Raw genomic sequence first — 17188 nt, 5'->3', positions numbered from 1 at the left:
AGGAGATATCTGTGTCTTCCGTGGAACATTTTTAAAGTTTCAGAAGTGGAAAAAACCCTGTTGAACTATGAAATTAAAAAAAAAAAAGGCAAGAAAAGATACAAGGATTGGACCAGTTCAAAACAATGCGCTCTCTAGCAAATAAACAGGATCTGTTAGGAGCTATGCCACTACTGTGAATATTGATGTTTTTGCCTTTCCTTCAGCCAGTCTGTTTTCATAAACAGAGAATAGTACCACAAACAGAGTAGAAGAAAAGGACTGTGATGCACAAAAAAAAGCAAAAATAAACACAGGCTCTCAGAGCAGCAACATATTTCTGGCCAAACCTGACAGTGTGAAGAAATTAAAGTTGTTTTTGTTATCCTCAGGGTTTAGATACACTATTGCATAAAGATCAGGAGTTCCTCAAGCTGTTGTACATAAATGCTGCCTGGGGAGCGGAATGCTTCCTCTCACACGTGCATGAGGCCCAGGGTACAGGGTAATTTTATGAATCTCCAGTGTAAATACTTTCAAAATCCTCTTTGTGTAGCAGAGCTTTTCTGATGACCATGTGCTTTCTGATCCCAAATTCCCAAAGGGAAGCTACAGGTACCTGCCTTCAGCAGGAGCTGCTCGAGAATAACTGAGACACACAAGGTCCTAGTTTACAATCAGAGGAACACACACTCTGGACTCGAAGGGATGCTGAAGGGGGTTATTACCCCCATTGAGGGGGTGTTATTAACACACAGATGCAGCACCCACAGGTGTTTGTGATTTGGGAAAAGGAAGAATCATTTACGCTTGCCTTATTCTTACACTCCTCCTTAGGCATCCCAGTTTGGTTGTTGTTGGAGACAAGAAATGGTGCTACAGGGACTCCAAATACAGTCATCTTCATGTTCTGGTTTTGAGATGGGTAAAGAAACAGAGGTGCTACTCATGCTCAGACTGACCTTCGTTTTCTCTGATTTTTGGAGTCCGATGAAGAACAACAGCAAGGCCTGCATACATTCCCATAAACTGACGCTGCTCTTCAGTGAAATGTCATTATTTTTGAGCAGAAGCACAATGTTTAATTGTTACAGTATGAAAATACTTTGCATTTACCCAGACTGTCCTTATCTTCAGAATATTGATGCATATGTCCACATCTGTGTTCAAAGTGCCATTTCAAATAAGTCATCCACAAATTAACAGATAGGTTTTCATGTTACTCAAACTACTTTTAATAGGAAATTACAGGGGTTCTAAAATGACAGATCTAGTCCTATGGTCGACAAGTGAAAATGCATTCAGTTTAAAACTGAATGATAGTTTGTTTACTTTGTGGTACCTGGTGAAATCATGTTATTAAAAAAGTTGTATTTTAATATTTTACACAAACATAGCCACGGTTTTCCTTTAAAGGAAAAACATATGATAGAGTATCACAGAACTATGTTGCGAACTAGTGTGGTTATCAAAATTCCTACAAATATTTCAATGGAAAATTTACAATTTGAAATATGAAAAGTAGTTACTTAAATTTTGCTTGAAGAGATGCAGACAAGTTCTTGATGTGGGATTTACTATACATGTTAAGAAGTCACCCCACACTTGATGCAAATTTCACCAATACTGATGTCCTGCCTCAGTTCTAATCTACATCCTTTCTTCTGTTGCTCTAAAATAATTGCCATTTACTTTTCAATATTCTTTCATGCAATAAGAACATGACAGCTAGCAGAGATCTGAACAGATCATTAGTCATTTCATCACTATAAATCTTACTTTGGACTGTTTTACTATCAGTTTATTAATCTAGTTTTTTAATTCTTTCAACTTATCTATAACTATGTGCTTATTATCATTCTTTGGACCTTGAAAGACAATGGATGTGATCAAATTTGGGCCACAGTCCAGACAAAGACTGCTTTCTATTGCTCCAGTTTCTTTTCTATTGCCCTGTACTTCACTGTCTGTCTGGGTCCTAACAAAAGTGCAAGCATTTGGAAAAGTGTAATTTCCCCTAGGGAAGTTAGGCCAGTCTGACCTCCTCAAATTATACCAATCAAAGTGATGTACGGATTTTCAGAAATGCACACATACACATGCTTTCAAAGTGTTTGTTCTGGAATTGATATACAGCAGAGTCAATTATTCTCAGGAATTCCTGACTTCTTTAAGACAGAGTCTACATGTACTTGCTATTTTTATTCAGTGTTTATCATTGTCACATGCTGCTATTTCACACACACTTTCATCTACAATGGCCAGATAAATGCCATCTGGTTATGTTAAAGCCTTCAGGCAGAATAATAAAGATGTAGAAGTGTACGTAATGCTCTTTCAGGTGCAGGAATGACAACAGTTCCCACGTCCCACGAGACCTGCCCCTTAACACCAGGCAAACCTGGATGTGAACACTTCAGACATTCATTCAGAAGGGGGAAAACTAGGTTCTCATTCTTTCTTCCCAAGCTTATTTCTACTTTTTACTTAATGACAGTGTAGTAAAACAATGTCAACAAATCCAGCAGAAGAGCTTCTCCCCCTCCTTTTCCCTTCTAAATAGTTCTTCCAGAATTCAGTACCTGAGATGTACTTCAGCTGTGCTGCAGTGCCCATATCATTATTTGCATCTTATTCTAATGACCACAAATAAATACTGTCTAGCAGCATGGTCCTCCCTAAGCAGGACCATCACATTCTGTCATTAATGACCTGGACAAACCATCTTCAATAGTGAGAGGGGAGAAATTTGTGGGAAATCGCTGTTCTTTGGAAAGGCTGCCATGTGCAGGACAAGCTTCCACTGGAAATGTACCAAGATCCAAACTTGTTGGAATGAAAAGGAATGAATAACAAATAAATGGTAGGAAAAAAATTGCATCTGTTGGTCACAACTGGATGTGAAGCAATAGCAGAAAGCAACACCCCTGTCTAAAGCTAATCTAATCTTAGTCCCTGTCTAAGACTAATCAAATTTGATGTCTTCTAAAACAAACAACTTGCAGCTGGAAAGTACCAACAAAACATTAAAATGCATAAATAGTGACAAAAAGTTTAACACATTTGAAAGGATATACTATAATAATTTGCCTGCTCTAAAAAGGTACTGTGTTGTCAGGTGTGACTGGCATTCACTGTTCTTCTCAAACCACTAATGCAGAAAGGATGGTGAATGTGTATTTTCCAGTTGCTAGTATACTATGTTTTGTTTTAATCCTGTTGAGCAAGTCAGCATTATGATATTTAAGCTTGCTAGACTGAAAAGAAAAATAAATCCAATTTTGCTAAGAAAGGCTATTTATACTGAGTTCCATATTACAAAATTTAAAATGCAATTGATTTTTTCTTCAGAATTTTTTTCCCATTTACTGTTTACTAACACAATTTCTCATAAAGCATGGTAGTACTATTCACAGTCACCAAAATGTTCCCTTTAACCTGCTCTGTTTACTACTGGAGACAGCAGCTAAGAGCTGACCATATCCATGGGTAAGTATGGGTTTTTCCAGAAGTGGCACAGGCTCTTCTAAGGAACTGAGATTTATAGAACTGAAAGTAAAATGCATCTCAAGAAACACATTATATCCATGTGGAATTCAGATTTCATTCACATGGGAAATGTCATACTATGGGAAATACAGTCCTCCAGTAAAGTTGTGTTTATCAAAAGTTTGTTTTCCATGCAATAAATTTCAGTCAGAGTTGCTAGATTGAAAAAGACATGTCAACCTTATCTTTTAAAAATTACCAGGATTGCACTGCTATTTTATTCCTATGAGAATGAAAAACAAAATTCTCATTCAGCACTGACACAAATATGAAATGTTCATATGAAATGGGCACATGAAAATGACATTTTATAACTCATTTTAGTACTGTAAAAGAGCAATAATGCTAAAAAATCTCAAATGCATAACAATGCATAATTCAATTCTTGTTATATTATATTCCTGAACGGACCAATTGTTGGACTTCTGCATAACAAATGATGAAATGATCTTGACCTCTTGGAACAGAAATTGTTTTTCTTCCACTTTGTGTCTGGAGGGCCTAAAAGAATGACAACTATGTTCCACACTGTAATTTATAAAGTGTCCTTAATCTACATAATTTATATTATATGGAATACATGTGAATGCCACAATAGTGTGGAATGGCCTGGATGGATATTTCATTTATCTACTCTGTAATGGGTAACAACTGGTCGGCTGCATTTCATTCTGTGTTACTACCTTTATTTTTACTCAAGGCTGAGACAGTAATTACCCCAGCCCTAACAGTAAGGGTGGCTGAAAGATATGCCTAGACTGCCTGCTGTGGGGTCTCCAAAAGGCTGGATGTGGAGTAGCCACCCCAAACCGTGTGATTACCACTTGACACTGGACACAAGGAACAGCCAACAGGGAGATTCAGTTTGTTGGTTCCCTTTCCATAATTATATCATGCTTCATGCAAACCAGAAGGTTCAATAGGTGAAGAGGTCTTATAAGGAATTTGAACATTTGCCATCTTATCATTAGGTAATGACAGTTCAATAGTTTAATTAACCATCAGGCACTGAGAAGTCCAGCATGAGAATGGTTGAAACTGCCTAATAATTAAGTCATGAAACAAGATATGCTGCAGAGCAGGCGAAACAATCCTATTTGTTTTGAAGGGGGTCTTTGAAAAGGGTTGGGTGACAGGACAAGAGAGAGGCTGCCCAGTCTTCAAAGGTGTCTGTAAGAGGGTCATAAGGTATTTTAACCCCCCCCCCCCCCCAAACATTAAAAACTTTAAATAATAAAATCTGTAAAATCAACTTCAAAAGAAAATTATAAATAAAACATGTTAAATCATAAAAACCACTTGATATTTAGCCATTAAAAATGCCTGTTGGGAACAAAACATACATAAAACCATCCTAAGATCTTACAGTACAACACAAGAGTTGAGTTAATACACAGTATTAACAGTTTTGTTGCTCACCTATCCAGAAGAATTTTAAACAGGGTGAAAATGTAAAAACAGACAATTCCAGAACTTCTAAGCAACTAGCACCTGGAAGGAGTTCATGTGAACTTTACACCAGCTTGAGGAGTTACACCTGCTAATGAAGTGACATGGAAACAGCTGCACTATGAACTATTTTTAGCAGCAGAAGGAACAAGTCCCTGTGACACTGGGCCAGCTGAGGTGCGGGGAGTTAGCTAAGAAGTTCCCTGCAGGTTCCCAAAGTCAACACTGATCCCTTGCTCAGAAGTACCACTGAGTCAACTAGCAATAGACAGTTGTGTACAGATATGGCTGAGTAACAGGTCAGCTACAACAGGAAAGAAAGATGACGTCTGACCCTCCAGTGACAGTGCAGGTAAATGAATTACTTTAAAAAAAAAAAAAAAAAATCAATCCATCACCAAGCATAATGAAAAAAACCAGCAAACCCTAAAGCTCTCTGTCCCAGAGTTTTCGCCAGCAGAAACCCAGAACTTATTTTCTGGTTAGATTACTTGAGGAACATAAAACTAACTTACACTATTCTCTTAAGGTGCTGTAGGTGGTTTAAAATACTACAGCAAGCGAAGCCCACTTGCACAAAATGCTGTGAAGTGTTTGTAAGGTTACTGGGTATGTGTAGCAATTTGAAAAATTGCCAGTAAAATACTACTACTACTACACATTTTCCCTTTAAAATACATGCATTTCAGCAATTAGATCACATGTACACATACGTAGCACAGCAGAGGGAAAGAAAGAGAGAATTTATGATGATGCCAAATCCCAGTGCTAGAAAAACATGAAGGTAAATGGCACCTGCTGCCTATGGCCCCAAGTTCATTTTAACGATTTTCAGGCCAACAAGCGCTTGTATGCAGAATTTGACTACAGAAACGTTCTCTGTGTGGAATAAGGAAGGGAAGGAGAGGGCAGGAATGTCACAGGTAACTACTGTAAAGCCTAGTCACCGATGAACGATGCCCTACCAAGGCATGGCAAGATGGCTGAAGCACTGCGGAGATTACCTTCAGAGCATTACAAAGCACCTGAAGTTGGTTCTGTATATTAACAAGCATATGGATGTAGCATGTCTAATATACATCAACTCACCTGTCATAGATGGTGCCAGTTTTCTTTGCCCTTTGTGGTCCACAGTACCCTCATAAGCTACAGTCACATCATACACTGCATCCAGATAGTCTTTCATTGTGTCAATGGCTACATGAGTTGCCTTCACACGTGGCGTTAACACATGCTTTAATATAGCAAGCCCTAGAGGGGAAAAAAAATAAAATAATTATAGTGTTTGAAAGTAAACTGGATTATATTCACAAAAGGAACATCATGCCAAGGAACTTCAGCACCCCCACTCAAAATCACAAAAGGTTTATTTTTAATCTCAATTCTCAGTTGAGAGAGCGAGCGTGTGCACACTGCATAAGCTGTACTGGGCACATGTAGAAGATGAAACAGAAATCCTTTAGATAGTAATGACAAAATGGCTGCTCAACAAAGTCCTTTTTACAGCTCCTGCTCTAGAAGCAGTGATGGTTTTAATGTTGCCCATAAGTGATGAAACAGCACTTCTCTTTAATGTTTATGTTTGTCCAACTGAGGTAAAAAAGAGCAAATTAACTGAGAAATAATAAACGCACAGAATATCACCTCCTGAAATTCTGCATCAGAAACAGATTTCGTAGGTGAGGCATAAGCACAGATAATTTTAAGCACATCTAACGCTCATCTGGCATTTTAGTTCCAAAGGAAAAACTAATTTTGTTAACATAGTGAATCCTAATACTGCCCCATGGTAACAAAAAAGTGGTTGTCTTAAACTACACATGGTTAAACAGGATGCCACATTTCTCCAAAGTTCATACTGTCAGAAATTTCAATATGTCTTGTTATTTTCTACTATAGATTCTAGCCTTCCCCGCTTTTGCTTCCTTCTCCTAACGGCACGTTCTGGGATGTTAGATATGGTTACTCTGAGGGTCCTCACTTTGGGAAAGGTCGGGGAAAGTAGACTCAAGACAGCTTCAGCCCACTGCAATGACTTGCTGCTAAGAAAACGGGACATTCCACTTTATCCTTGCAGTTGTTTCCCTGACTGCTCTCTTCTGGGTGCTTGTTCCTGCTGCTAACCTTGTATTGCTCTGGCACCCCCCTCCCATCAGCTGATTCAACTCACTATCCCAGCAGAAAACTAAGCAGGGAGGGGGAAAATACAGCACCGACAACCAACAGCAAGAAGAAAGTCTTCTCTGTTTCCATGCGAACAACCTATTACAATTGACTTGGCTACTAACAAATCCATAGTCACAGAAATCAACTGTTTTCTTTAACCATCCAGGCCAAGACAGAGATTGGTATGTCAAGGACATAAGAACGCCAGATTTAACAGCACTCCGCAAATTTTAACAACAGTATTTCATATCCATGTTCGCTTCAGCTGACCGCTTCCACCTAGAGCATATTTAAGAACATACAAATACACTGGGCTCAAAAGTGTACTTCATTTCCAGAATTTTAATATACAATGACTTTCAAAATGAAAACAAGCAAAAAAACCCCCAAACCTTCTCATGATCTGAACACAGTTCTTCCACACTTACCTGGAAGTTCTTCTAGGAAAAAAAAGCATATTATGCAAAAATTTTCACTATTTTGCTGTAAGATGTGTATCTTTCTCAAAAAGAAGTGGCAGAACAAAATTGCAATTATTCCTTTCTAGCTTTATTTTTCATTGGCTTATGCTTCAGTCCGTTTTTAAAGAACCATCCATTGGCACTATTGGTTCCTGATGGAGAAATTTTTCTAAACCAAAGTATTGTGGTATTGCTTTTGATATCTTTCTTGCAAAATCAATTCAAAAGATATTATATTATGTCCTGATTTTGTACTGAACTTCTCTCCCTTGTTGGGCAAAGCATACTCTGATCTAAATTTATGAAAGTATCTACTGAACACTGTGAGATAATGCTAGTTTCTAAACTGCTCTAACATTCTTAGAGTTGAAAATTTCGGTATCAATCATTATCTTGATTTCTTAATATTTGCTAAGAATCTCCTTGTCTGAACACAGAGATAAAAGGTTATTTACTAGCACTCCTTCTGAAGTCATTGTTCTAAGCTTTACCGGCAACAGTGATAACTGTCTATGCAAAATGTTATATGGATCATGTAAATATTTTGAAGCATAACATGGTGGTAGTGTTTTCTTAGCTTGTGAACTGGTACATCAAACAGCTAATTATGTTATGTTTCCAAATGTTTACTCTGTAAATGAAGCACTGAATATTCTAGTGTTGTGTCAGCAACGACATTAGTGTGGACATTACATTCAACACAACTCTTGTTGAGCCAAATTCCCAAACATTTTCTAAAAACACTGTCATTCCTTTCCTGCCCAACTCATCTTCCCCTTAACCAAACTATTACTGTGGGGAAGAAAAAGGAAAAACAGGCTTCAGTGAGAACTGAATCCTCTAGACAAATTAATTTAGGTATCTAAGACTATTCAGTGCTCAGTTTTTTGAATTCATGGCCAATTTTTGTGAAGATGGTCAGTGACAATCTATGAAGTGCAACTGTAGAATAAGCCTCTCTTACTCCATGTGCTAGTGCTACCAGTGAACTCTTGAAGGTTTAAGTACAAAATGAGCATGCATCTAATTAAAATCAATAAAGAAACTCCATAATCCATTATTTAGAAACACTCCAGTGCATGACAAACATGCAGCACCACCAGGAGTTCAGCACATCCTTTTAAAGAATCTGTTTTATAAAAACATTAACCACACATTCATGCAATTACTTGATGATCTTTGCTAAAATCGACATAACAGAATTTAAACCCAAGTAGTTACAGTATAGTTACCTTGGCAAGCTGCCTACATCCAATTCACCAAACACACTGTGCTTAAACTGTTTTTAGTGTTGTGCAATACTAACTTAGGACTCTCAGTCAAAGTATTTGAGGTCATGAGATTTTATTTTAAATGCCAAAGAAAATGAACTAGACATCTAATAATATAATACTCTACCTTAAAATGCTATAGCTTTGCTCTTCTATATTAGCTAACTTTTAAATGATAGAGACATACAAAAAAAAAAGAAAATAACGTGAAAATTTGAAGAAATATGGTGAGCAATGGTACTTCAAATGTCATCCATTTACTAGACTATAGTAAGATGCAGACTTACGTCAGAAAGTCTGCAGAAAACTGAATGAAATAAAGTAAGGTTTTAGTTTGGCAAGTACAAAGGCCCAAATCATTAATGTCTATAGAATTGAATTTTTCATCTAAGCACAAAAGAACAAAAAACACTAAACAAAACATCATTTATCTAACTTCTCAGGAGAAGTTACATATATAATAGCTGAGTACAACTCTATGAGAAGATCGCTCTTCCTCTTCCCTTCATCCAGGCCAAAGACTCACAGAGCTGTTCAGTGCAGGCAGGCCATCTACATTTTCAGACTTGGACTCCATTAGTCATATTTGTACTCCTGGTGTGCACACACCACATTTTACAATGAAAACAACAAAAAAACCCAGCTCGAAATCAAGAATACCCTATGAGTATTATATTAGCATTACCACATTTCAACAACAAAAGTTACATGCTCGCTGAAAGTGGATGTCAGAATAAGTTTGACGTCCCCCTCCCCCAACCCATGTTACTTGACAGTAATACAAAAACTGAAAGCAGGGTGAACAACAATTAATTGATTTCAATACCAATTAGATCTTTCTATCCTTATTTTTCCTTTTGTGTGTGTGTGTGTGTGTGTGTGCGCGCGCAGTAGTGATATTAGACTGAAAGCTTTGCAGTTACATGGGGTGCACCAAGCACCCAACGCTGAGTTCCCACCAGCCTTCTGGAACGCCCCCCCAGTCATCGAAGCCTTACTTATTGAAACCAGAGTCCAGAGTTAGACTTATAAAATGACATATGGTGGGAGAGCCCATCCATTTGTATGCTACTATTCCATCGACTTACATAAATAGGACTCAGCTGATGATAGTATGAAATTGCATGCTCTTGTAAAAAGTGTCTTCTGTTACCATGAACTAAAGTACAAGAAATGCAATGAATCCCCTCAAGAAGAGTATAACCATCCCACAGCAAAACACGAGAGACACCACACTTTGGTACACTATATTCTGTGATGGCTATCTACAGAAATAGAAGGTAGCTTCTTGCTTTCCTAAACTTAATTTCCTAAGGACTACTTTTAATAACAGAAACCCTTTCTTCATCCTAATGGTACGTCTCTCAAATGCTACTCAAGGTCCACACCCTACTCTTTTTAAAAATTATATCCTCTTTCCACATCTCACTGTGCACTTTTACATCAAGCTTGCTTACGTGAAAGTGTGTGGAAAAAATACCACCAAAAGCTATTTTCTTTAGAGACAGTTCCAAATAACATTTATGGATATTAAGTACTTCAGATTGCTTTAAAATACAATCTAGAACCAATGCCAAGACCTAGAAGGGAAACATTTTCGATTAGCTCCGTTGAAATACCTCTTTTTTACATGACCTGTAAAAGCAATTTTGAGATAAGCATATCCTGCACGTACAAACATCTTAGCAGAAAGCATGATACTAGTCAAGATAAACTTAGCATTAAAAAACATTTACATTTGCCACTTTTCTGCATAAAAACAAGGGAGATAATAAATGAATACCTGAAATGTTTGCTTGATTAAATGATCTCTGTTAGGAATCAAACATAAATACAAAATTCCATTAAAGCCTTTCACCAGGGAAGATTGTTTTGTCTTCATTCAGCAAAAGCAAGCCAAGTTAAATTTAACAAGCTTCTTACCCCTTTCTCTTTGACTTTTCAGAGTTAGTAACATTAGGAGTAGGAGGGATTTGGATTATTCCTATTTATTTTCAAATTTTTAAAATGCCATTTCTTAACATTTGGATAAAATCCATATTCTACTAAACCTAAGAAATTTGTGGTTGTTTGGAACATTATATAGGTCTAACTACTAGAAAATGATCAGAAATCTATGCATACATATTTGGGGAACATATAAATGGAACAAATTTTATACCAGAAGCTGGTACAAAAAAATAGTAATCATGTATTTTGTGGGTTTTACAGAAATTTTGTTCTATAGTCCAGTACCATTAAAAAGACCCAGCCTTAAAAGATTTCCAGTTTGAAATAAATACATAAAATAAAAATTACCACTTCTAATATTATGACAAGATTAGAGTTAAATCCCTATGAAAATATGAGTGCCACCTACATATTATAATTCCCTGGACTCAGCAACTCAAGCCCGCTGAGTGGTGTGGAAGAATCGCTGCACTTTTGAGATGCCTAAACTAATAGATCGGAGCCTAAAAGGGGTCACCAATATGTAAGTCAACTGAATGACTGCATCAGATTTTGAAGACAGGAATCACGTTAGCCGACTACTCCCATACAATGGAAAACTAAAGGGAACTCTAAGCTAAGATTACTGACTATATACTTAAATATTGGAAGGCAGAAGCTCAGGAGACAAGGGGCAAAACACATGCTATTGCATTCTTAGATCTTCGAGAGAGCAGAGGAAGAAATATTTAATTTTATTATCAGAATCTTACAAAATGTCATATTAGAAACACGAGTCACCAACCATACTGAAACATGGAGAAAGAGAGAGCCCATCCTGGTAGCAACTGCTGAAATCATCTCACACAGCCACCCACTTTCTATCAGGAGAGGACAACTAGGTGTATCAGGTTCAAATCCAGCTACACGGCACATATCCCCATGGCCTTGGAAGTGGGGGGTTTCATTTGCCTCTGACAGAAGTGAGAAAACTTGACACATTGTCATGGCTTAAGCCCAGCCGGTAACAAAGCACCATGAAGCCGCTCACTCACTCCTCCCCCATGGCCCCAGTGGGATGAGGAGGAGAAAACATAAAGAAAGGCTCGTGGGTCGAGACGAGGACAGGGAGGGATCACTCACCACTTATGGTCACGGGCAAAAGGCAGGCTCAACTTGGGGAAGAAACAAAATCAATTTAATTTACTACCAATCAAATCAAAACAAGGATAATGAGAAGTAAACCCAAATCTCAGAACACCTTCCCCCACCCCTCCCTCCTTCCCGGCTCAACCCCACTCCCGGTTTTCTCTCCCTCCTCCCCCTGGCGGCGCAGGGGGACGGGGAATGGGGGTTGGGGTCAGTTCCTCACACCTTGTCTCTGCCGCTCCTTCCTCCTCAGGGGGAGGACTCCTCACGTCCCCTGCTCCACCGTGGGGTCCCTCCCACGGGAGACAGTCCTTCATGAACTTCTCCAACGTGGGTCCTTCCCACAGGCTGCAGTCCTCCAGGCACAGGCTGCTCCAGCGCAGGCTTCCCCATGGAGTCCCAGCCATCTTGGGGGGCATCCATCCCCCTGCTCCGGCGTGGGCTCCTCTCTCCCCGGGCTGCAGGTGGGCATCTGCTGCCCCGCTCCCCTCCATGGGCTGGGGGGGGACAGCCTGCCGTCTGGTCTCCCCACGGGCTGCGGGGGCATCCCCTCCTCCCCTGCTCCTCCTCCCCTCCTTCCTCACTCACCTTGGTGTCTGCACAGGGGTTCCTCTCACATCCCAATCCCCCTACTCACTGCAGGTTCCCCTTCTTAACTCTGTTCTCCCAGAGGCGCTACCACCGTCACTGATGGGCTCGGCCTGGGCCAGCGGCGGGTCCGACTTGGAGCCGGGGAAGCTTCTGGCAGCTTCTCACAGGAGCCGGCCCTGCAGCCCATCCCCTGCTACCAAAACCCCACCACACAAACCCAAACCACACATGGCTTCATCTGATATTCTGGCAACATTGCTTACGTGGTTTGCTGTGGCTGTGAAACCCCAGCAAATATTGCTATTTTGGCCAACAAAGATAAATACTGGATTAATTTTCTCAACTCCACAGAATTTAACTTTTTCTATGAAAAACTCCTGCATTAATCCTACCACAAATAACCAAACAACTTAGTTTCAGAGAGGTAATTTTTGCTTTTGTTTGTGAATGTCAGGAAGTGTATCTTTCCTTCCCCAACACAATCAAACAAATGTATTTTGAGTTTAAAATGCTTCCTGTTCTATCCTGGGTAAGAATCTGATCTGACTGGAAATTTCTGGCACTTGTAAAATGTGTAGAATGAGTAATCTTCAGTTTCTGAGGGTATTAGCATTACCCTTAGATGACAACATTCTCAGCTCCTCACCATAAAACTAGTATTCCTGAAAGTAACCAACTTTCTGTATCTCATTGAATACAATTGTGGACACAACTTTATCGTACAATTGAGTTCACATTAATTAGAATAGAGTTTTGCTGTGTCAAATCTATCAGTGCTGAAGGCTGATACTCATGTGTCAGTCTCCAACATGAAAACCATCAATATTAATGCTCTAATTTTATTAATTTTTACCTCTAGATGTTTCTGGCATTGTTTAGTTTTAATAAACAAAAACCTGGCAGTACATTCAACTTGAACTTGGCAAGGTAGTTAATGACATATTTGAAAGACCAATCCATGGATTTAATTTTTTACTGTATGATATCGTTTATTTCCTTCTAAAAATAGTAAGAAAGCACATGGTCCTACTCGTTCCCAAGAAGTTTCTCTGTGCTTTGTAGCCTTCAGTTTCAACTCACTCATACCCAGATCTACCCAGACCTATTGGATCTACCCTGTGTGTTTGATTTGCCTGTGTTTCAGAAAGAGGAAAACCATCTGCTCTTGCTAGGAGTCTGATTTTGTGTAGAACCCAAGTTCTATGGCAGAACAAACTGTAACATGAAGTATTATCAGTATTTTAAAAAGTTGCCTCTCTTTCAAGGGCAACCTCAATCACCTTTAAATTCTTTTGCTGTTTGATATCCTTCCATCCTATTCATAAACAGATAAGATTTGTTTATATATTTATCTCAATGAGGAAAGACATAATAGTTGAAACCAGCAATGTCAAAATATTCCTTGGGATGTCAACCTAAGCCTTTTGGTTTTTTTTTACATTTATTTTTGTTGAACTGGTCCTAGGACCAATTGTAAAGAGGCAGTAACTGTGTCCAAAACTGGTGTTTACTTAAAAAGAACATCAAGATATGAGATGCAGCTCATCAGTTGGTCACACTAAGACCAGGTAATTAAGTTCAGCCCAATAATTCTGCTTAAACCAATGAACCTTCTCTAGAAGAGAATCCAGCCCATGGAGAGTAAAAGTAAACACAAACCTTTTCATACTCCCTCTCTGCAAAACTACTAAAACATAAACACACACTTATGTCAAAACCAGTATTTCAGACAGCATGATAAACATGAGTTCTCCTTGTGCTCTAGGAATAGCTTAGTTATCTTTGGGTACAATATCTCTGGTCCTAACATGAATTTGAAGTTTAATTCTTCTTAATTAAACCACTTTTTCCAATATTATACTTGCACTATTTTCTCAACATAAAATTGTGCAAAAATCTAGGGAAAAAAATAATTATAAAGCTTACATTTCAAGGTATAAAACAAAAAAATTCCCCTACAAGTCTGTAAAGCCACCACTGAAGCAGTGTGCTCTGTGACAAATATACTAAGATGACAAGACTAAATTATCAGACTTCTTTATATCCCCACGAGGAATGAAGTGCAAATTTTAAACTGTAAGTTACAGTACGTCCTCATTTCTCCGACTGGCAGAACTACTGGGCATTACTACCTCTCCTAAAAGTGTAGGAAATAAGAAGCCTCTGGGATCTTTTAGACAAGCATGCAATTGTGCGGTTTTAGTTCAGCTCAGCAGTGTCACATAACAGCCCTCGCACGCTTACAAGGAGCACGGCCAGCACTCAATCTACACGTGACCGACTGGTGAGGCATTTGGTCACGGCTCCCATGCTGCAGCCCCAGCACACGGCCAGCAGCCAGGACTGTGGTGGCACTGGGGCTGGTGGGTGGAAGCCGCAAGCCAGGGCCAGCACCACTGCACAGCGGCACGGTGGGACCCCAGGGAGTCATCGTTATCTCCTGCCAGCGGCCATGCAGAGCACCCCGTCCTCGCAGCTCCCCGATGTACTGGTATTTGCCTTGTACTGGTATGTGCCTACTGGCTCTTAGTCATCAGAATAGTTTGGTACGCAGCTTCCAGTGTCAGCCATCCCTGCTTCTCAGCATGCTTGTATGAGGGATGCTCTAATTCAAGTGAATATCAATCTTTGCATGAACATGCAGGGGAGCAGGGTCCCATGCAGACTGCTTTCCATTCTCTCCATATAAAAAGCTGAAGAGAGACCAACAACAAGAGGATTTAGCAGTGGGGAAAAGCAGATCAAGAGGATTCTGCACTAGAATTGGTGATGCTTCTTGTTTAATAAATACTTGTCTTGAGAGTTTTTAAAAGGAGTAACCCTTACAAAATAAAAGCAGAACAATACCAGAGCACAAGAAGAAATGAACAGGTGCTGTGAAAGCACAAAAGCAGGGTTTTACTGTTTTGCAGACTGTAATTAAGAGGTTTATTGAGATAATAATAATGACAACGAAAGGCCTTTCTTTCCCCTGAAAAAGGAGGATAGGGGAAAAAAAACCCCTGTCAAACACCCTCCTCTGAACTCTCAAAGAACCACCAACCTAAATGAAACATTTGACTTTCATTTCCAACAGGAAACTGAAGCGATGAATACATTATGACTTAAGCTCTCCTGCTCATAGACGCAAACAAATTCCATTCTTCCCAAGGAGGAGAAGAAAAGCATGTATCCTTTTGGACAAGAGCTAACAATACTTAATAGCTTGATGATATCAACAGGCTGATTCACAGACTTGTGAATTCATTTCAGTGTGTCACAGAAATGAATTTACCAGACCTATTTGTTATTCTTTACCTTCAGAGTGAATTATTTCACTTTTCGTCAACAGGAAAAAACAAAACCAGGAAACATGTTCACTGAACCATTGGACTTAAAAGTTTATGTGTATTGTGCATATGACGTGAGAAAAAACGAAAAAGCTTGGGACCCCTAGATTTCTTGCAAGCCTTTCCAAAGATGAAGTAATTCCATCTGTGGTTATAGAGACAATGCCAACAATCAAAGTGACTACAGAATAAAGTTCAGCCGAGGAAGGGTGAGACTGGAAGGTGAGAGAGGAAGAAAACAAACAAGCCATGGTAGTACTAACAGTAATTAAAAATGAAGTGATGGAAGACTCTCTCTTTTAAGGCACAACAATCTGTATGCAAAATATTCTTTATATCAAGTAACAACTGTAATTGAAGTTATAATGTCAACTTAGATAGAACAGTGCCCTGATGCAGTGCAGGTAATTCTTATGTCCCTGAAGGAGCAAGAAAAGAAGTGTCTGTAAATACACAGATATAGATAGAAACTAAACAGAGCTTTCTTGAGAATTAATACTCTTGCACAATGTGAACTACATGAAATGTCTATATATAAGCTACCTCATTTTACTCTGTGGTAAGAGAAACACTGGTTTATGCTATTCTAACCCTCAAGTATCAATCAGGTACGCTAAAGGCAGGATCATCTTCATATTATATAACATATGTTAACACCATAACAAAAGGATGATTTCAAAACTTTTTTTGCTTACCTTCCTTTTCAGCAAATGATTGACTATCTGCAATGACTTTTGGTATTTCGGGATTGTAACGAGTCCCCTCTGGAAAAATCACTAAATACATCTGTGGGATTAAAAAGAAACAAAAAAGACAAGTTCTTATAATGAATGTAAGCCAGTTCCTTTTACAGAAATTATCATCACTTGATAGGTCCATATTGTATTTACTTCACACCATTGAATACTGTAAAGATCCAAAGAAAATCAGAATACTTGAGCTAAAATTTCCTAGCTCTAAGAAACTTACTGTCTGAGGTTCAAAATAACTTTCTTTGAATGTACACCACAAAGTTGCCCAGGTGATTTAGGAAGGGAGATAGCATGCATCAACAAAAGTGAGCAAGTCAGGAGCAGCCGACATCAACAAGAGTATTGGTTTTGTTAAGTGGGATAAGAGGAGATTTTGAAAAGAGTCAAATATGTCACAGATGACCTAAATTATATTTTTTTCTTTAATACTGATCTTGCATCTAGTCCTTCCTTATACTGAAATATACATTTAATTCCATTCATAATCAGAAATACTATTAATTGAAATTATGATAGATCGGCTACCTTATGTGCCTTTATGCATCTCACTGTATTAGATATTA

At 38.8% G+C, this 17188-nt stretch overlaps 1 protein-coding gene across 2 annotated transcripts in view; it reads right to left on the bottom strand.

Annotated features, from left to right (window-relative positions):
* The window catches only part of AGPAT5 (1-acylglycerol-3-phosphate O-acyltransferase 5), a 61565-nt gene that overhangs the window by 13293 nt on the left and 31084 nt on the right, over nucleotides 1-17188 (bottom strand). For both annotated transcript variants that reach the window (XM_052809317.1, XM_052809318.1), the window contains exons 5-6: nucleotides 16569-16659; nucleotides 6067-6228 (exon numbers count right to left, since the gene is read on the bottom strand). In XM_052809317.1, coding sequence (XP_052665277.1) covers nucleotides 6067-6228; nucleotides 16569-16659 — 253 coding nt within the window. The remainder of the gene's footprint in view (nucleotides 1-6066; nucleotides 6229-16568; nucleotides 16660-17188) is intronic.

This window comes from Harpia harpyja, chromosome 15 (assembly GCF_026419915.1).
Source record: "Harpia harpyja isolate bHarHar1 chromosome 15, bHarHar1 primary haplotype, whole genome shotgun sequence".
Taxonomy (NCBI): domain Eukaryota; kingdom Metazoa; phylum Chordata; class Aves; order Accipitriformes; family Accipitridae; genus Harpia; species Harpia harpyja.
This window is presented reverse-complemented; position numbering and strand designations above follow the sequence as displayed.